This window comes from Prunus mume, linkage group LG6 (genome assembly GCF_029339155.1).
Source record: "Prunus mume cultivar Tortuosa linkage group LG6, ASM2933915v1, whole genome shotgun sequence".
Taxonomy (NCBI): Eukaryota; Viridiplantae; Streptophyta; class Magnoliopsida; order Rosales; family Rosaceae; genus Prunus; species Prunus mume.
In genome coordinates, this window is record NC_142703.1 from 21,137,582 (window position 1) to 21,153,177 (window position 15,596).

The 15,596-nt window shown below is 35.6% G+C and overlaps 1 protein-coding gene across 1 annotated transcript; it reads left to right on the top strand.

The window, feature by feature from the left end:
* Nucleotides 1-8,187: 8,187 nt before the first annotated feature.
* On the top strand, nt 8,188-14,434 carry LOC148916413 (NAD(P)-binding Rossmann-fold superfamily protein). The gene is made up of 6 exons (XM_089054517.1): nt 8,188-8,484; nt 10,391-10,560; nt 11,415-11,606; nt 12,626-12,788; nt 13,023-13,209; nt 14,006-14,434. The coding sequence occupies exons 1-6, from the start codon at nt 8,364-8,366 to the stop codon at nt 14,148-14,150; spliced, it is 978 nt and encodes a 325-aa protein (XP_088910643.1). The 5' UTR covers nt 8,188-8,363; the 3' UTR covers nt 14,151-14,434.
* Nucleotides 14,435-15,596: the final 1,162 nt, after the last annotated feature.

The window sequence follows — 15,596 nt, forward strand, 5'->3', positions numbered from 1 at the left end:
AGAACTGGTTGAAGTCAAGCAATTAATATATTGTTGAGTTGTTCTTGTATCAACCACCAGTGGTGGACCAAATTTAAGAACCTTTATGATCACAAAGGGATTTGGTCCTTAAAAGTAAAAGATTGATTTGGTATTTTTTTTACTTGTTTGCTCGTTTTAGCGTTTGGCTAAATGAGGAGGTGCATGCTGGCTAGACCTGGCAAACGGGTCGTGTTTTTTCGGGTCATATTCGTGTCAACCCGTTAAGGAAAACGGGTTAATACGATCCAACCCGTTAAGCTAATGGGTGAGATATACTAGACCCAAAGACGACCCGTTCAAATTCGCGAATAACCCGACACGACCCATTATGACTAATGGATCGTGTTTTCACCCGTTTCACCCGCTTCAGCCTTTTGAAAAATAAACAATATTCTTTTAGCACATTGAAAAAAAAAAAATTGAAATCTTTAAATACATCTTACACATTGGAAAACAAAAAAAACATAGACAAAATGAATCTCAAATTGAATCTTTGTCTTCTGCATTTTCAGTATATGAAACACCATCCATTGAAACTACAACAAATTCCTCATCCACGATTCCCATTGGTAGCCTCAATATCTTCTATCTGCCAGTAAAACAAATAAAGAATACACACACAAACAGACCAAGACCAGCGAAAAAGGAAGACAACACAGAAAAAAAAAATGAGCCCAACAAAATTTAAATACAGGGAAGTTCATACCTTTAGTTGGAGAGAATATCTAGAGAGAAGATGAAGGTAGCCTGTTGTTTGGTTGGTGAGAATATCTAGGGAGAACAAAAGAGTTTAGAACGTGACTTGAGAGTGAGAAAGTGATTTGGGTATGTTTAAGTCAGTGAGTGAGGAGGAGGAAGAGGAAGATGGGAGAAGACGCAAAGAAAAGATAGTTAGGTTAGCTAGGGATTTTATTTTATAACGTAAATTTACAAAAATACCCCTGCTCTTAACTGGTTAACAGTTCATTCGCGAATTATACTGAAACGACCGTTAAGATAATGGGTGCTTAACGGGTTCACCGTTATCAACCCGACCGATAAGGCCAACCCAAATCGATATTTTCTTGCGAATTCGTGTCGTGTTAGCGAATCGTGTGCAATATTGCTGGGTCTAATGCTGGCACTAGGACGGTGCATATGGTGCTATTTTTGTGTACAGTCATGATGATTTTTTGGTCGAAGCTACTTGGTTACCTAGTGATGATATTTTATGTACACTCATGATAATTTTTTGTTCTAAACTTTTGTTTTATGACAATTCATGATAAACGTTTTCTTTTAATTTAATGTTTTCATTTCATGTGAAAATAGGCAATAGTAGTCTCAATTTAAATTTTGCATGAGGACTTCAAAATCTCTAATCCGGCTATTGTAGATTGATATCAATAATTGGTACTTAGATACGAACATTCTTGTCATCATTGTGGATATCAGGATTTTGATTTATCATTACCGTTAGATTGTATTTGCATGGAATGTGAATTCACACTCAAGACTTGCTCCTAGGTTAAGTTAGATGCTTATTCTAGCATTTTCGATAGTGCTGTTTTCGGTGTCCCAATCTCAAAATGTATTTTGCAATAGCGTGCTGGGTGAAAACGTCACCGGCAATTCTTTTTTGGTAGGTCGTGTCTTTGTCACTTTTGCTTTCGAGTTCCCACTAAGCTATAAAGTTGGAGATGCGTTCTGATCGGAAATAAATTTATCAAGGCTTTGTTACCATATGAAATGGTACCGAAAGGCTCTCCAAAATATCAACTAAGCTCTGCTCTGCTCGAAAAAAATTAAAAAAATCAACTGAGCTTATTACTTATCTAGAAGCAAAAAACATATGTTTCATTCCAATTGGATATTTAAGTTATCATCATGATTTTGTTTAGACTCTAAAGCATCTTTAAAGGAATGTGCAAAATGAGTAGAAGTTGGAAGATTGAAAGTATATTTCTCAGGCACCACTTGTCAGGTCTGCTCGAGCACTCGTACACCTTTTACTACATCTTCCTAAACCATTGTTCTCATGGCATCTAGGAGTTGTCATCATCATTGTATTAAATATTGATCGTTTCTGAAATATCGAGACTTTCAAAATGCGAAAATTTCAATGAAAATATCTGTATCAGTAAAAATTGAATAAAAATCATAAATTTTTTGAATGAAACTTTGAAACATGTTTATTTAATCATCTACTAATTTATAAAACATATTTACATGGTGGGCTTATGTGACTAAGGTCACTGGCGGATCCATTGAAGGACGAGTGTAGGCACTTGCCCTCACTCAAGATGGGATTCCCCCTTGTTTTCTTGAAGCATGCAAAGCCTGCAAGGTGTTAGACTAAATTCCCCAACGAGGTGACTATATGCTGGAATTGGGGCAAAGTGTTTGATAAAAGTCCTGTGAGAGAACATGGAGTGTGAAGGTAGTTGAGTTTAAGTCTGTTAGTGATTTGAACTTCTACATTTTGCCCCTAAAACCAAAAGTTTCTTGATCCACTAGTGAATAAAGTTGGATATAATGTGTGATCACAAACACAAATGCTCACATAATATGCTAACTAATTACTAAATTTTGAGTATATGTTATATTATTTTATTTTTTATGAATGAACAAAAAAAATTGAGATTTCATGAGAAAATAATAAGAAATTAAGTATTTAAGAACATAAACAAAATAATAGTTTGTTGTACAAATAGCAACCTAAGAATTAAGCAACTACATGCACGTTTTAAACTCGTAAGTGCACACAAGATTAGACAAATAGTATAGAAAGCAAATACGAGATCATTCCCACGAAGATTGGATTAATATGTGTTTAAAATTAATTTATATTATATTGTGGTGTTCTAGTATTTCTTTTAAGCATGACCATTTTTCAGGGTTTTTTAAATGCTTCACTTTTAAGGCATTCTGCCTCTATATATATAGATGACAAGATAGTCTTCGGTTCAGTTGGAGAGGGAGCTGTTCACTTCTCTTTAAGCAATGGAAAGAGGTTCGAAGCACCCCAACGTCAAAAATGTTGTTTTTTTTTTTTTAATGCATGTTGTAGGGGCTTTTTCGTTCCGGCAGCTACTACGGGCCTAATTCCGGCAAGAGATGAAGAGCTTCGGATAGGTTTGGTGAGAATAAGGAAAAAGAGAGGAATGAGTGGCTTGAGTATTATTTCGGCAGCTTGACAGTGACTCTATCAAATGCTAGAGCACCTGCCATAGGAGGGAAAAATAGGGGGGATGATGAACAAAGCACGAATTTGTTGGGTGTTGCAGGTGAGAGAGGAAGCTTGCTCTCTGAAATGTGGGTTGTTCTTGATTGGATAGAAGAGGCCCCTTTTATAGCCGCTAGAAGCCATCATTTTCCAAGAAACCCTAATGGTTTCTATCCAATTTGGCCAAGTCTTTCCCATCCTTTCTCCCCTCATCTCTTCAATCATCATATTTTGGTGAAATTCACTCTGCCCATTTGCACAAAATTAGGGATTTTTAAGAGCTCAAGGCCCCTTTCCCGCAGCTGCTTCAAAACTCCCATTTTTAGCCATCTCTTTCCTTTCCTTTCTTCCTTTTTTTATGGCCAGGTCTGATAAGGGAAAGAGAATGGGTATGCATGCTGGTTCAAAGGGTGATCTGCGCTCCAATATCCCTTGGTCCCTTGGGTGTCTTTTGCTTGAAACTTGCTCCCTTCCCATGTGCTAGAACTTCCCAGTAGCTCTGCATATGTGGACATCTTGCTCCCTTCGTGGCTTCTGTTTTTTAGCAAGGGGTTGAGGCTTTTGTTGCTTCTCATTTCTAATTGTATGGGCTTTCTAGGATAGGAAGTCAACCTACCAAACAAATGGGCCACCTTCATCAAATATTGGGCTATAGGAGTTAATTTTAGTGGACCATTTTGATTGGGATTTTTGGTTGGGTTATTTTGGTTGGGTTATTTTCCCTTTTGTGATCACCAATATATTTGGGCCTAAGAAATGAGCTTGGGTTCCGAGGCTCCCAAGCAACCCGGAACCTTCATTTCTCGAACCATCAATGGGCCTCATGACAACTTGTTACCATCTATATCACAACCCACTTAAGCAAGCCTCTGGCATCTTACGTGGCTTGGACCCACTTAAGCTTGTAGCGTGGCATGTTGCTTATTTGCTTGGCATGACATGTATGCAAAGTGTATATGACGAACTTTTGCGTGTCCAAATCGGATTTCTTTTTGATAAGGTATTGCATTGGGCCAAGAATGTATTTGGGTCGAACGATGGATATTTTGGGCCTCAACACATGCATATAAATCCATATTTTCACTAATGAAAAAGCAAATCGATAATACCACAGTGAAAAGACTAGGCACCTAAACTAAGGGTGTTGAGGCTTCAAAGGACTATTCGTTCGATGCATCCTATTAAGGCCGAAACAATTTAAGAAAGCTCCAAATATATTCAAGGCCCAATGTATTACTTTGCTACCAGAAAACCTTAGCTTGGACACACGCATGCATCTCAAACACGTAAGGCTAGTTTCGCATTGCTGTACTATGAAAATAATTCTGTCAAATTTTTGTGAGAGAAATCAGGATGTGAGATAAAGCAGATTGGCGTTTGGTAAAATTTCTGTTAAAAGCGTTGTTGGTACTGATTCGTACATAATCAGAAAATGATTGCCGCATAATCATTAAACCCAGTCTCTTCGAAACTGGTTCTTGCATAATTAGAAAATGAAAGCACCTCATTAGCAGTTTTCCCTTATAGCTTTCTCTCACAATAATTTTTAACAATAAGTGATTTTATCATAGTTTATCAAACGGGTTGGGCTTCCCAAAATTTTAAAAAAATCACTTATCACCCCAAATAAGTAATGCCAAACTGGCACGTAATGTAACTTCAAGAATTGACTATGCAAGCTTTCATAGTCATGCCATGCCAAGTGTGACTCTAATTCGACACGTGGGGATATCACACTAAACTTGTATGATTTACAAATTTCATGCACACCAAGCCCATGAGGAAGATTCTATCAAAAATCTAAGCTATGTGATGATCAAATTCGTATCAAGTTCATGCACTTTAAGCCCACTCTTCTGCCAAGCATAAGCACATACAAGCTTTTAGCCTTTGCAATATAAACTTGTGGCCACTGCACTTCAAGCTTCCAAGCCTCCCATACGTCGCCAAAGCATGGTAAACACACGCTTGCATACATCCTTGCAATACCAAGCGGCTTCGTTTTGTGACAAACCATCCAACAAGCTCACGTAGGCTCAAGTCACATAAACTCTTAGGGTTTACTGAGTAGGCAGTGATGTGGATGGTGATAGGGGTTCACTAGGCCCTTGGTAGACTTAGAGAATGGAGGTTTTGGGCTACACCAAAACTCAAGCTCATTTGCTAGAGCTCAACCATATGAGTAAGCATCAAAGAAAGTTAATGTCCATTTACAAACCAACTAAACCTTCCCAAACTCAAACCAAAACCCAATAAAAAGCAACTAAACTAGTTCAAAACCCAAAATCCCATTAAGGAAGTAAAAAATGTTTAATATCTTGCTGGCATGAATCTTACCCTAACAAACTTTTGGAAATAAAAAAGGAAAAAAAGTAGAACTAGTCTTTTGCCAATGAAGGAAGCCCTAGCAAAGCTAGCTACATGGAGATGTTGGGTATCAATTTCTTTTGTCGAGCACCTATTGGACCATCCAGTTTTCAAATTACTTCACTAAGAAGACTGAATAGGGGAAGACTTTGTAAAAAGGGAAAAGTCTTGTGAAAAGCAAAGGGAAGACTTTGCAAAAAGGGAAAAGTCCAAGCAAAGTGCAGAACTACTAGGGTTTGACACATTAGAAGATCTCTAGCCTTTGTACAATATAATGCTCAACATTCAGGTAAGGACCAACCTTGGAAGCCACGGGAAATACCACTTTCAATGTTGTTGTAAACATTGTAAACATTGTCATTTCAAATCACGAGATCCATCTAAGGAAAGCAATCAAAGAAATTGATGTCAATCCGGAACATTCCTAAGGAGGAGAGAATCAAGTGATTAGATTTATAATCCAAGAATCTCATTCAATTCAATTCTACAGATTTAGGAAGCCACACAAGGAAAGATTTTGAACAAAGTTGACCTTCAAGCCATTTGATGGCTAATCTATGGGTTGATGGATGCCCCTATATAAACCTCATCAAACGAAGGGAGGAAGACCCGACTTCAGATAGAAAAAACTATTTTTTATCTTTCACTTTTCTATCCCTAGACTAGGTTTTATTTTCCAAGCAAGTAGACTAGATCAGTTCTTCGTTCTCGTTAGTGTAATCGCCTTTTAATTAAATTTGCGTCTTTATCATGAAATTCTTTAAAAAATACTAAAAATACTCATATGAAACCTAACCATCCTCGACCTTGAGGAAGTGAAAGAACTTAGGCCAAGAAGAGGTTCCTTGCTTGGTCGATCAATTGGCTGGTTAGAAGTCAGAAGCACGAAAACAACAATCCAATGTTTTCCAATCAAGCCAATTAGTGGCTTGGTGATGGCACGTGTACACAATCCAAGAGAAGAATGACCAATAGTTTCTTTCATCGATCACCTCGACTAAAAAGAGGGAAACAACTAGCCAAAGCCAATGACTTGGTGACAACTTAGTATGAGGGTAGGATTACATATTTTATTTTATCTAAAGGACAATAAATAGAAAATATGGATGTAGCCAAGAGGATGTGTTCCTCACTCTGCACCCAAGTTCGAATCCCCCTCCTCGTAGTTTACATTAAAATAGATTATCGCTTGTATAAAAAAAATGAAAAAAAAAGAGAACAAGTATTTAAAGAGAAAAAGATAAAAAAAAAAGACCCAGTAATTTGGTAATTTCATTCCTTTCTTCTTTTTTGTTTTCCTAATCTTGTGGCAAAAACCATAATCAGCAGCTATGAATGCCATGAATCAATTCAGCTACAAAATGCCATGACACATCCATTCAGGGCATCCCCAATCATAGTCTCTAATGGGCCTCTAAAAATGTGTAGAGAGATCCATTTAAAGCCCCGTTAGAATATTTTGTGATCTAAAAGTATCTTTCTCACAATGGAGGGCTCTACATCCGAGACTCTATATGAATTTTTTTTTTATGATATAATTTTTTTTACGTGTTAATTTTTGTTGTTATTAACTTTCTTTGTTTTATTGTATGTTTATGTCATGCTAGATTTTTTATAATGAGCATTTCTACAAAAAAATAAAATAAAAAAAAATTAAAAAAATCAAAATCTGGAGTAGTAATTCTAAAGATAAATTATAATTTAAAAATCAAAAATCAACATTTCTACCCCATTTATAATTAACAAAAATTAAAAGAAACATAGAAAAATTGAAGTAGTAATTCTAAAGGTAAATTATAACAATTGAAAGCAAAAAGAAAGTAAAAAAAGAGAGAGAGAAGGAAATATCAGACCAAAAAAAGAAAAAAAAGAAGAAGAAGAAAATAGAAAACAAAAACAAAAGGGTTAGACAAAGCCCTTTTTTTGGTTGCTGTTAGAAAAAGACATTAAACAAAGGGTCATGCTAGGAAACCAACTTTATATCTTAACTTATGTCAACTCTACAATAGAGATGAGGCACCAATCTGATGGGTCATGGCTCTATTAGAGTTGGTATCAAAACCTGATGCATGCTGCAACTTTTCAAAATGAGGGACCCTCTTAGACTCTAGGGGCTCTATTTGAGTCCACAAATTTAGAGCTTCAAGAAGTTTGAGCCCCATTTAAGGCTCCATTGGGGATGGCGTCAGAAATTTAAAGAAACTTCCAATTCCAATTCACAAATCCAGAGTCCAGAGTAGGCTCATAGACAAGTCTAGGTTGTCAACAAGCCTCTTCACTTTTTGTTTTTGTTTTTTTTGTTTTTTTTAATTTTTTTTTGGTCGGAGGTCACTTGAGCTTAATGTTTGGATAACTCATATTTATATAACGTAAGAGCGCAACATGTGTGAGTATATAGGATTATGGGTTTTTGTGGCTATAACATAAATTTACTTTTTAATCTAAAAGAGAAAAATATGTATAAAAAACAAAAACAAAAAAACCCAGTAATTTGGTAATCTCCTTCCTTTTTTTTTCTTTTTGCAAAGGGTAATTTTGGTATCCTAAAATGAGTGAATCACAGCATAATCATCATCAGCTACGAATGCCGTGACGCAACCATTCAGCTACAAAAGCCATTACGCATCCATTCAGCTACAAAAGCCATTACGCATCCATTCAGAAACGGTCAAAGATTTGATTTATAAAAGGAGCTTCCAATTTCCAAACTCTGAAACGTAAACCGAGCCCAATCTTCAGAGTCCAGAGTAGGAGGCACAGACTACAGAAAATGAGCAGCGGGGCTGGTAAGGTCGTCTGCGTCACCGGTGCGTCCGGTTACATTGCTTCATGGCTCGTGAAGCTTCTTCTTCAAGGCGGTTACACTGTCAAGGCCTCTGTTCGCGACCCAAGTCAGTACATTTCCCCTTCTTTTTGGTCTTCATAAGTTTTGGTTTTTCTTGTTCGTTATGGTTTCTGATCTTTTGATGCTTGTGATTTAGATTAATGAATGCAATGTTGGGGCATACAGATTTCAGATTATTGTTATAATTGATTATTCTTCATCTTGATTGAAAATTTGATGGTTATCTACGCTTTTGAGAAGCTGGTTGTGGGTATTGGTTTGATGGGTCAGATTCTTTATCTCTTTGAGGTGTGGAAGTAATGCAATCGCATCTTAGACATGTGCTTTAAGCTTTTATGGGTTTTATTTTCGTATATTGATTAAGGCTTTACGTTATTAGCTACGTCAGGAATGAATGGAGAAGTCGAGTCATGGAAATGGGGCCGAATGGCTATCTGGGTTTTCTCTTTCATGTACATTTGCCCTTGTTTGTGCATGATATTCAACCTTCAATGAAGGATTTGCTTTTTTTTCTCGTTTGCCTTCATGATTATACATGTTAATTTCAGTTTGATACTAAAAGAACCCTTAATACTTTATTGTAGAAACAGATGAAGTACTCTAATTTTGGAAGCTCGATAAAACATTGGTTTAAATTAAATGTATTCAGGACGAGCTGAAAAGTTTCCATCCTTTCTATTCCTGTTCTGTGGACGTGTAGTGCTGTCCTGTTGGCCTTGTATCCATTGTTCATGCTTTTTGCAGGTTCAACCGCAGGATTTAACTGTTTTGCAGGCTTTTAGTTTTTGTTGAAGTTAAAATCTTTATAAAAAAAAAAAACTAGAAGAGATGATTATTTTATTATGTCCTAAATGTCCCACATATGAGCTCTTGGGCACTGTTTCCTTGTAAGCTAGATTTGCAAGGCTAAGTTCTACCCATGGGGCAGGATATTTGGCATAGGATTTCACAGTGATATTTGGTATGGTATTATTTATGAACATAATATCAAGTCATTGTATACTGGTAGGTAGATGGTAGGAGCATGAACCCCACTTGGAAATGGCTACAATCGAGCTATCAGGGGAGTAGGTGAGTGAAAGCCACCTCAATGGAATTTAAGAGTTACCGTTGAGCTTTTCTGGCCAGTGTATGAGTGGGCTGATGAGGAGGTGGGGTGCGGAAGAGTGTTAGGTTGACATGTGCCAAATGTCATACGTTTTATGGAGAAAATATCTTTGTAGGCTCTTGGGCATCCTACCCTTGCAAACTGGTTTAGCAATGGCAAGTTCTACCCATGGGTCATGACATATTTCTGTTTCTGTGGTAGAATTGGTTTCAAAGGACAGGTAACGTCACTATAAAAACTTATTTGGGTGCTTAACCAATAAAATGTTTGTTGGTTTCAGGTAGGATCACGTTAAATGCATGTTTCATATAAAATGACAGGCATAACTTGATTCTGACATCAAATTGTGGGTGGTATTGATCCTTCTAATTTACATGTATTTCTTCAGGCAACGCTTATTCTCCTTTTCTGGGATGTTTTCTGCCCTGTCATATGAATGATTTAATGTTTTATTACTCCTATCTGTGCCATTATCATTTAATTTTGACAGAAAAATAATGCATGTATAAGTACGTAGATACGTAATGTCCATTATTGCAAATACAGATGTGTCTCTAAGCTTTGACATTTGTTTATAAATTCGGATCCTATTTTACATTATCCTAACACTGAATGCAATCTTATTCCTGTATATACATAGAAGTAGCATTATACATTTTTTCCCCTTTTTCTTTTATCTCCCAGGACAACTTGTATGCTCTAGATTGATGAGTCTTGCGTTTTCATTGTTTCCGTCAATGAGTTCTCAGAATAGTTTTAATTTTTGGATCAACTCCGTAATTTAATAGATGCGGCTAGTATTAAGAGAATGATTTACTGAGTTCATTTTTCATTTTTCACATAGATGATCCAACTAAGACAGAGCACTTGCTCGGGCTTGATGGAGCTCAAGAGAGACTTCAACTCTTCAAAGCAAATCTATTGGAGGAAGGTTCTTTTGACTCTGCTGTTGACGGTTGTGAAGGGGTTTTCCATACTGCTTCTCCCTTTTATCATGATGTCACAGATCCAAAGGTTCATCAACTTGTACCCTTCCTTTATGAATATTAGATAGTTTTTGCATGTGCTTCCGATTTCTGTTTTGTTAATAAAGGTACTAAGGATCTCTTTTTAGGTTATAAAAATTTTAAATTACCAAAGAGCCATGTAATTTTCAATATCTCCTTCAGAAATCAAGGGATTAGAGCATTGGCTGTTGGGAAAAAGTGGATACATATAATTAGTTCCAACTCATCATGTTAATGCAATCAAATATGTTTGCTTGATAAATCCATTACTGTTGCAATAGCATATGCTATTTTTTTCCTTCAATGTACATGATCAAGTTATGATTCCGAAATTTTATTTCATGATATTCATGGCCAAAAGAATTCTCTTGGGATGTTTAAGTCTATGTTGGTGGACAAGAAACTAGTAGATGTAGCCTATTCATTTTTGTGTCACCCATTTTTTCTCTTAGATTAAGATTAATCTCTTCCAATCTATAAAAGTCACTACTAAAGCACACATTAAGTACATAAGTATAAGTTCACCATCATGTATCTACTTGTTGAAAACATAGAATGATGCACTAGAAATGTTAGGAACAATCGTGAGTGTCCAATTTTTGCTGCCTGTACATGCACCGCACGAGTTCTTTGTTTTCTCGGCAAAGCGCAATGCACAGGTTAAGTTGTCAAGATTAGGATTATAGCAATTGTCTTTCGCATTCCTTAATTGATTTTTGATAGCTTTTTGAATTCAACCTTAAAATGCAGGACCCTTTTTTCATATAATAATAACACTAGATTGTTTTTTTTTTTTTTGGTGCTAATAATAGGGGTGGTTGTATGGCTTCTAACTGTTAAATAGTTGTTGCCTCATTTCAGGCAGAACTACTTGACCCTGCAGTAAAGGGAACCCTTAATGTTCTTAATTCGTGTGCGAAATCCCAGTCTATCAGACGGGTGGTCTTGACATCTTCTATAGCTGCAGTTGCATATAATGGAAAACCTCGAACTCCTGATGTAGTTGTTGATGAGACTTGGTTTACTGATGCAGATTTTTGTAAGGAATCAAAGGTATGCATGTGCTATCATCATTATTCATACTCTTTTGAAAATAAAATATGGTGATGCACTTTGAGTCGTTACATTGTAATGGTAGTATATCAGCTAAATTTAGTTTTGATTTCCTGAGAGTTGACCAAACCAAAATAATATGATTGCAAGTCTGCTTGTTCATGAATGAACAATGGATTTGTTAATGGATGATGAAAGTTTAGCAATGAAGAAGAAGATAGGAAATGTTTTAAGTGACAAGAGAAGCCGGTTCCTTTTTCCCATGCACATTTTCTAAAACCAAGTTGTAGTTTAAGTATATTTTCTAAAATATTTAACCTTGTGAATTATTTATAGGTTAGTACATATGTATTCATATGTGTGTACGTGAAATTACTGACAAGATGGTTTGCAGGGGCCTAATTAATTGTGCCTGGGAAGAGAACACAATCTTCTCTTCCTTCTTACCCAATAGGATTTCAGTACCATAGAACACTTTTTGGGAGAAATTTCCAGTTTCCTTATTGTAAGTTCAGAAAGCATGTATGGTGAACATGAAAGTTGCTTGTATGTGGCAATATCTTGCCATCTTAATCTCTCAATTTGTGATGTTAACTTTTTATGTGCTTTTATTATAAACTCTGAAAACTTAAAAGTTGCTCTGACTTGCGTTTTAGAAATGAAATTTCTTCAGTGCTTTATGGTTACTTAAGATTTCATGTTATTTTATTAAGTTGCTAAAACCAAGGTTTTGTTTTGTTTTTTTGTTTTTTTTTGTTTTTGGCTTTTTGTGATTGAGGGGTTCCCATGCCCATAATTGTAATGTAGTCACCAAACATGTTGTGTCCTTTAAGCCATTCTCAGTTGCTTCATGTTTAATGATGTTGTTCACCAGACAATATCATGTCAAGCCTTTAAGACTTTAAATGCTTTGTCAAAGATTAATTTTTTTGGCCTGTGCATTCAATAAAATATGGTATCTTTACTATTGTAACAAAACATATTTTCATTTCTTTTTATGTTCCCTTAATTTTCTCCAGCTATGGTATGTGCTTTCAAAGACTTTGGCTGAGGACGCTGCCTGGAAATTTGTAAAGGAGAAGGGTATTGACATGGTTACAATTAACCCTGCAATGGTGATTGGTCCTCTGTTACAGCCAACACTTAATACAAGTGCTGCAGCAGTTTTGAATGTTATTAAGGGTAACATTTCTTCATTGTTGTATCTGGTATTTCTTGATTTCAACAAGTAAAATGTTTCCTGCTTAACATGATTGGAAAAATGTCTGCATGAAAACATTAGATAATTATTTTAAATTAGGATATTTCTTCATATTGAGTCAAGATGCTGCTCTATGGTTCCTTTTATTTGTCTAACACTCGGTGCTTTCTTTCTCCGTGAAGTACCTGAATGTTTCTTTACTTTGTTTGATGTAGGAGCTCGAACATTTCCCAATGCAAGTTTTGGATGGATTAATGTTAAAGATGTTGCCAATGCACATATTCAAGCATTTGAGATTCCTTCAGCTAGTGGCAGATATTGTTTGGTTGAGAGAGTTGCACACTTCTCGGAAGTTGTGAGAATTTTACAGGAGCTGTACCCTGGTTTGCAACTTCCAGAGAAGTAAGTCTTTGTTTCCTACACAATTTAAATTTTGGTATAGCTTTGTGATTGGCAATAGATAATTTCCACATTAACACTGTCCCATGATTCTGATAGTGATTAATTATTTGTTTTCTTTTAAATTCAAATCGCCTTTATAACTAAACTCAGCATTGCTGTTTTTCACACTTTTCTGGTGTATTTTGGTTTTAGTGGTTATTTTGTATTCAAAATGAGTATAGATTGTGGTTCAGAACTACAATATATGATCCTCATTTTGCATCCTTCTAACCTTTCAGTCACGCTAAAATACAACTAGACTGCCTAGGAAACAAATGTCATAACTGGGAAAGCTAGCTATCATCATCTGGCCTCTTAGTTCAATTTCATGTGAAGTTGAAGTTGCTGCACTTTGTCAGCCTATAGATGCTCTTCAATTAGTATCGCAAAGATTATGCAACTAAGTGCTCATGATTGTAGTACACGGAACTGTTGCTAAAAAAATTCACCATATAAAGGGGCTTAAGCCAATAGAAATTACAGATAATGTAGAAGACTCTTTGTTGGCCGACTTGTTTGTACTCCCTCATTTATTGCAATCTGCAGGTTCACAACTTCCTCTATTTTTTATTTATTACAAAAGCAAAGAACATACCGAGCATGACCTGTTATTTTGCTTGATAGTGCATGTCGATGCCAAACTCTCTCTCTCTCTCTCTCTCTCTCTCTCTCTCTCTCTCTCAGTTTCCTGTTGTTTTCCTATGCTAGTTTCATGGAAATTAACTTTGTAATTTTTCCTTTCAAATGGTATTTCCAGGTGTGCGGATGATAAGCCTTTTGTGCCAACATATCAGGTGTCCAAGGAGAAGGCAAAGAAGTTGGGTGTTGAATTCATTCCATTAGAGGTTAGCCTCAAGGAAACAGTTGAAAGCCTGAAGGAAAAGAATTTTGTCGATTTCTGAGTCTTCTTGTTTCAGTACTGTGAGGGTCTTTGCAATAAATTCGGTCTGTGCTATGTTTCGGTTGGTGTTTTTGGTTTAGTGACTTAGTCTACTTGGACCCAAAACAGAAAAACCGGACTTAGTCTCCAGCTTGTTGATTCCTATATATTTACCCACGTGTCTGCAGAATACAGAAGAAATTAACTATTGAATAAGATATTGGATTACTGAAAGTCGAGTGTATTCATGGAACTTTTATTCTCTTTGATATTAATAGTGATCTCCCTGTATTTCTTGTACTGTAATTTCGATGTGTTCTTTATTTTCTGGCATTTTTTTAATACATAATTTGGGATTTTTGCGCGTATTTCTTTTAAATCTTGAGCTCGAAATTGACCTTTAAGCATAAAAAAACAAGAGATATTTAGTAATATATCTATTCTTAGCACTAAAACTATAAATAAACCTTACACTATTTAATTTCTATAAACAAACTCAAAATAAACCCAAAAAATGACAGCCGGCCTTATTGAATTTAATTTTAATTTTTAAATTACTTTGATGCCCCATTGAGTATTTTGAGCTTTTTTATGAGGTTTTTGGGTTGGGTTTGATTTAAGAAATCAATTGCAGTTTTGTAATGTAAAAGAAGTTAAAAGCCCTTATGTAGTAAATGGGCTTTGGGTATGTTTATAAAATCCATTTCATATAGGGTTTTTTATTTATGTATAATTTGGGCTCCTATATTGGGTATTATAGTGAATCTCCCAAAAAACAATTGAGCTATTTTCCTTGCCACAAGAACTTTCATGAGAACAAATTTTCCTCGCAGAACAGGTCATAGAATAGCCATGTGTTAAAACTAGGCTTGATTTTTGGACTCATCGAATTCTAATTAAGGTGTTCTAAATTCAATTCAAAATTTCGGACTGAAAGTTTCCTTTCAATTTTGTTGCAATTTTCCGAAATTTTTTGGAAGTATATATTTCAAAATCTTTTAAACCACAATGGTTAAGAATACTTACATAAAGCCAGAGAAAAAAAAGAGATAGGTCATGCAAGAACTTTATAATAGAAGGATTTGATGGAGTTCTCCCTTTGAGTGATGTTGGACTAGTGCTCACATGCAATGAAAGTTGTTATACTCCACAGGAGAACTCCATCTTTGCCTCCTTGGTCATTAAATCCTATTTTTATTTCAACATAACGTCAAACGTTGTAGGTACTAGGTAGTTCAAACTTAATGTTGTTCAATATTCTGAATTTTTAGAATTTTAAGATATGTTCGAATTCTAATTCAATTTTTTTTTTCCTTTAGAATTTTTCATTTCAAAATCAATTGGTGGCAAAATTTCTAATCCAACTTGAACCCGTCAAAACTGTAAGAAAATTTCACAATTTTGGCATATTGTAATTAAAAAACCGAACTTTAATCTAATTATTATTTTTTAGTTATCAATGCGAACA

What these genes read in the sequence shown, in the direction of transcription:
- LOC148916413 (XM_089054517.1), top strand. Translation starts at nt 8,364, where the DNA reads ATGAGCAGCGGGGCTGGTAAGGTCGTCTGCGTCACCGGTGCGTCCGGT. An exon ending in ATGATGTCACAGATCCAAAG is followed by an intron (nt 10,561 to 11,414) that starts GTTCATCAACTT and finishes GCCTCATTTCAG; the next exon opens with GCAGAACTACTTGACCCTGC. An exon ending in ATTTTTGTAAGGAATCAAAG is followed by an intron (nt 11,607 to 12,625) that starts GTATGCATGTGC and finishes AATTTTCTCCAG; the next exon opens with CTATGGTATGTGCTTTCAAA.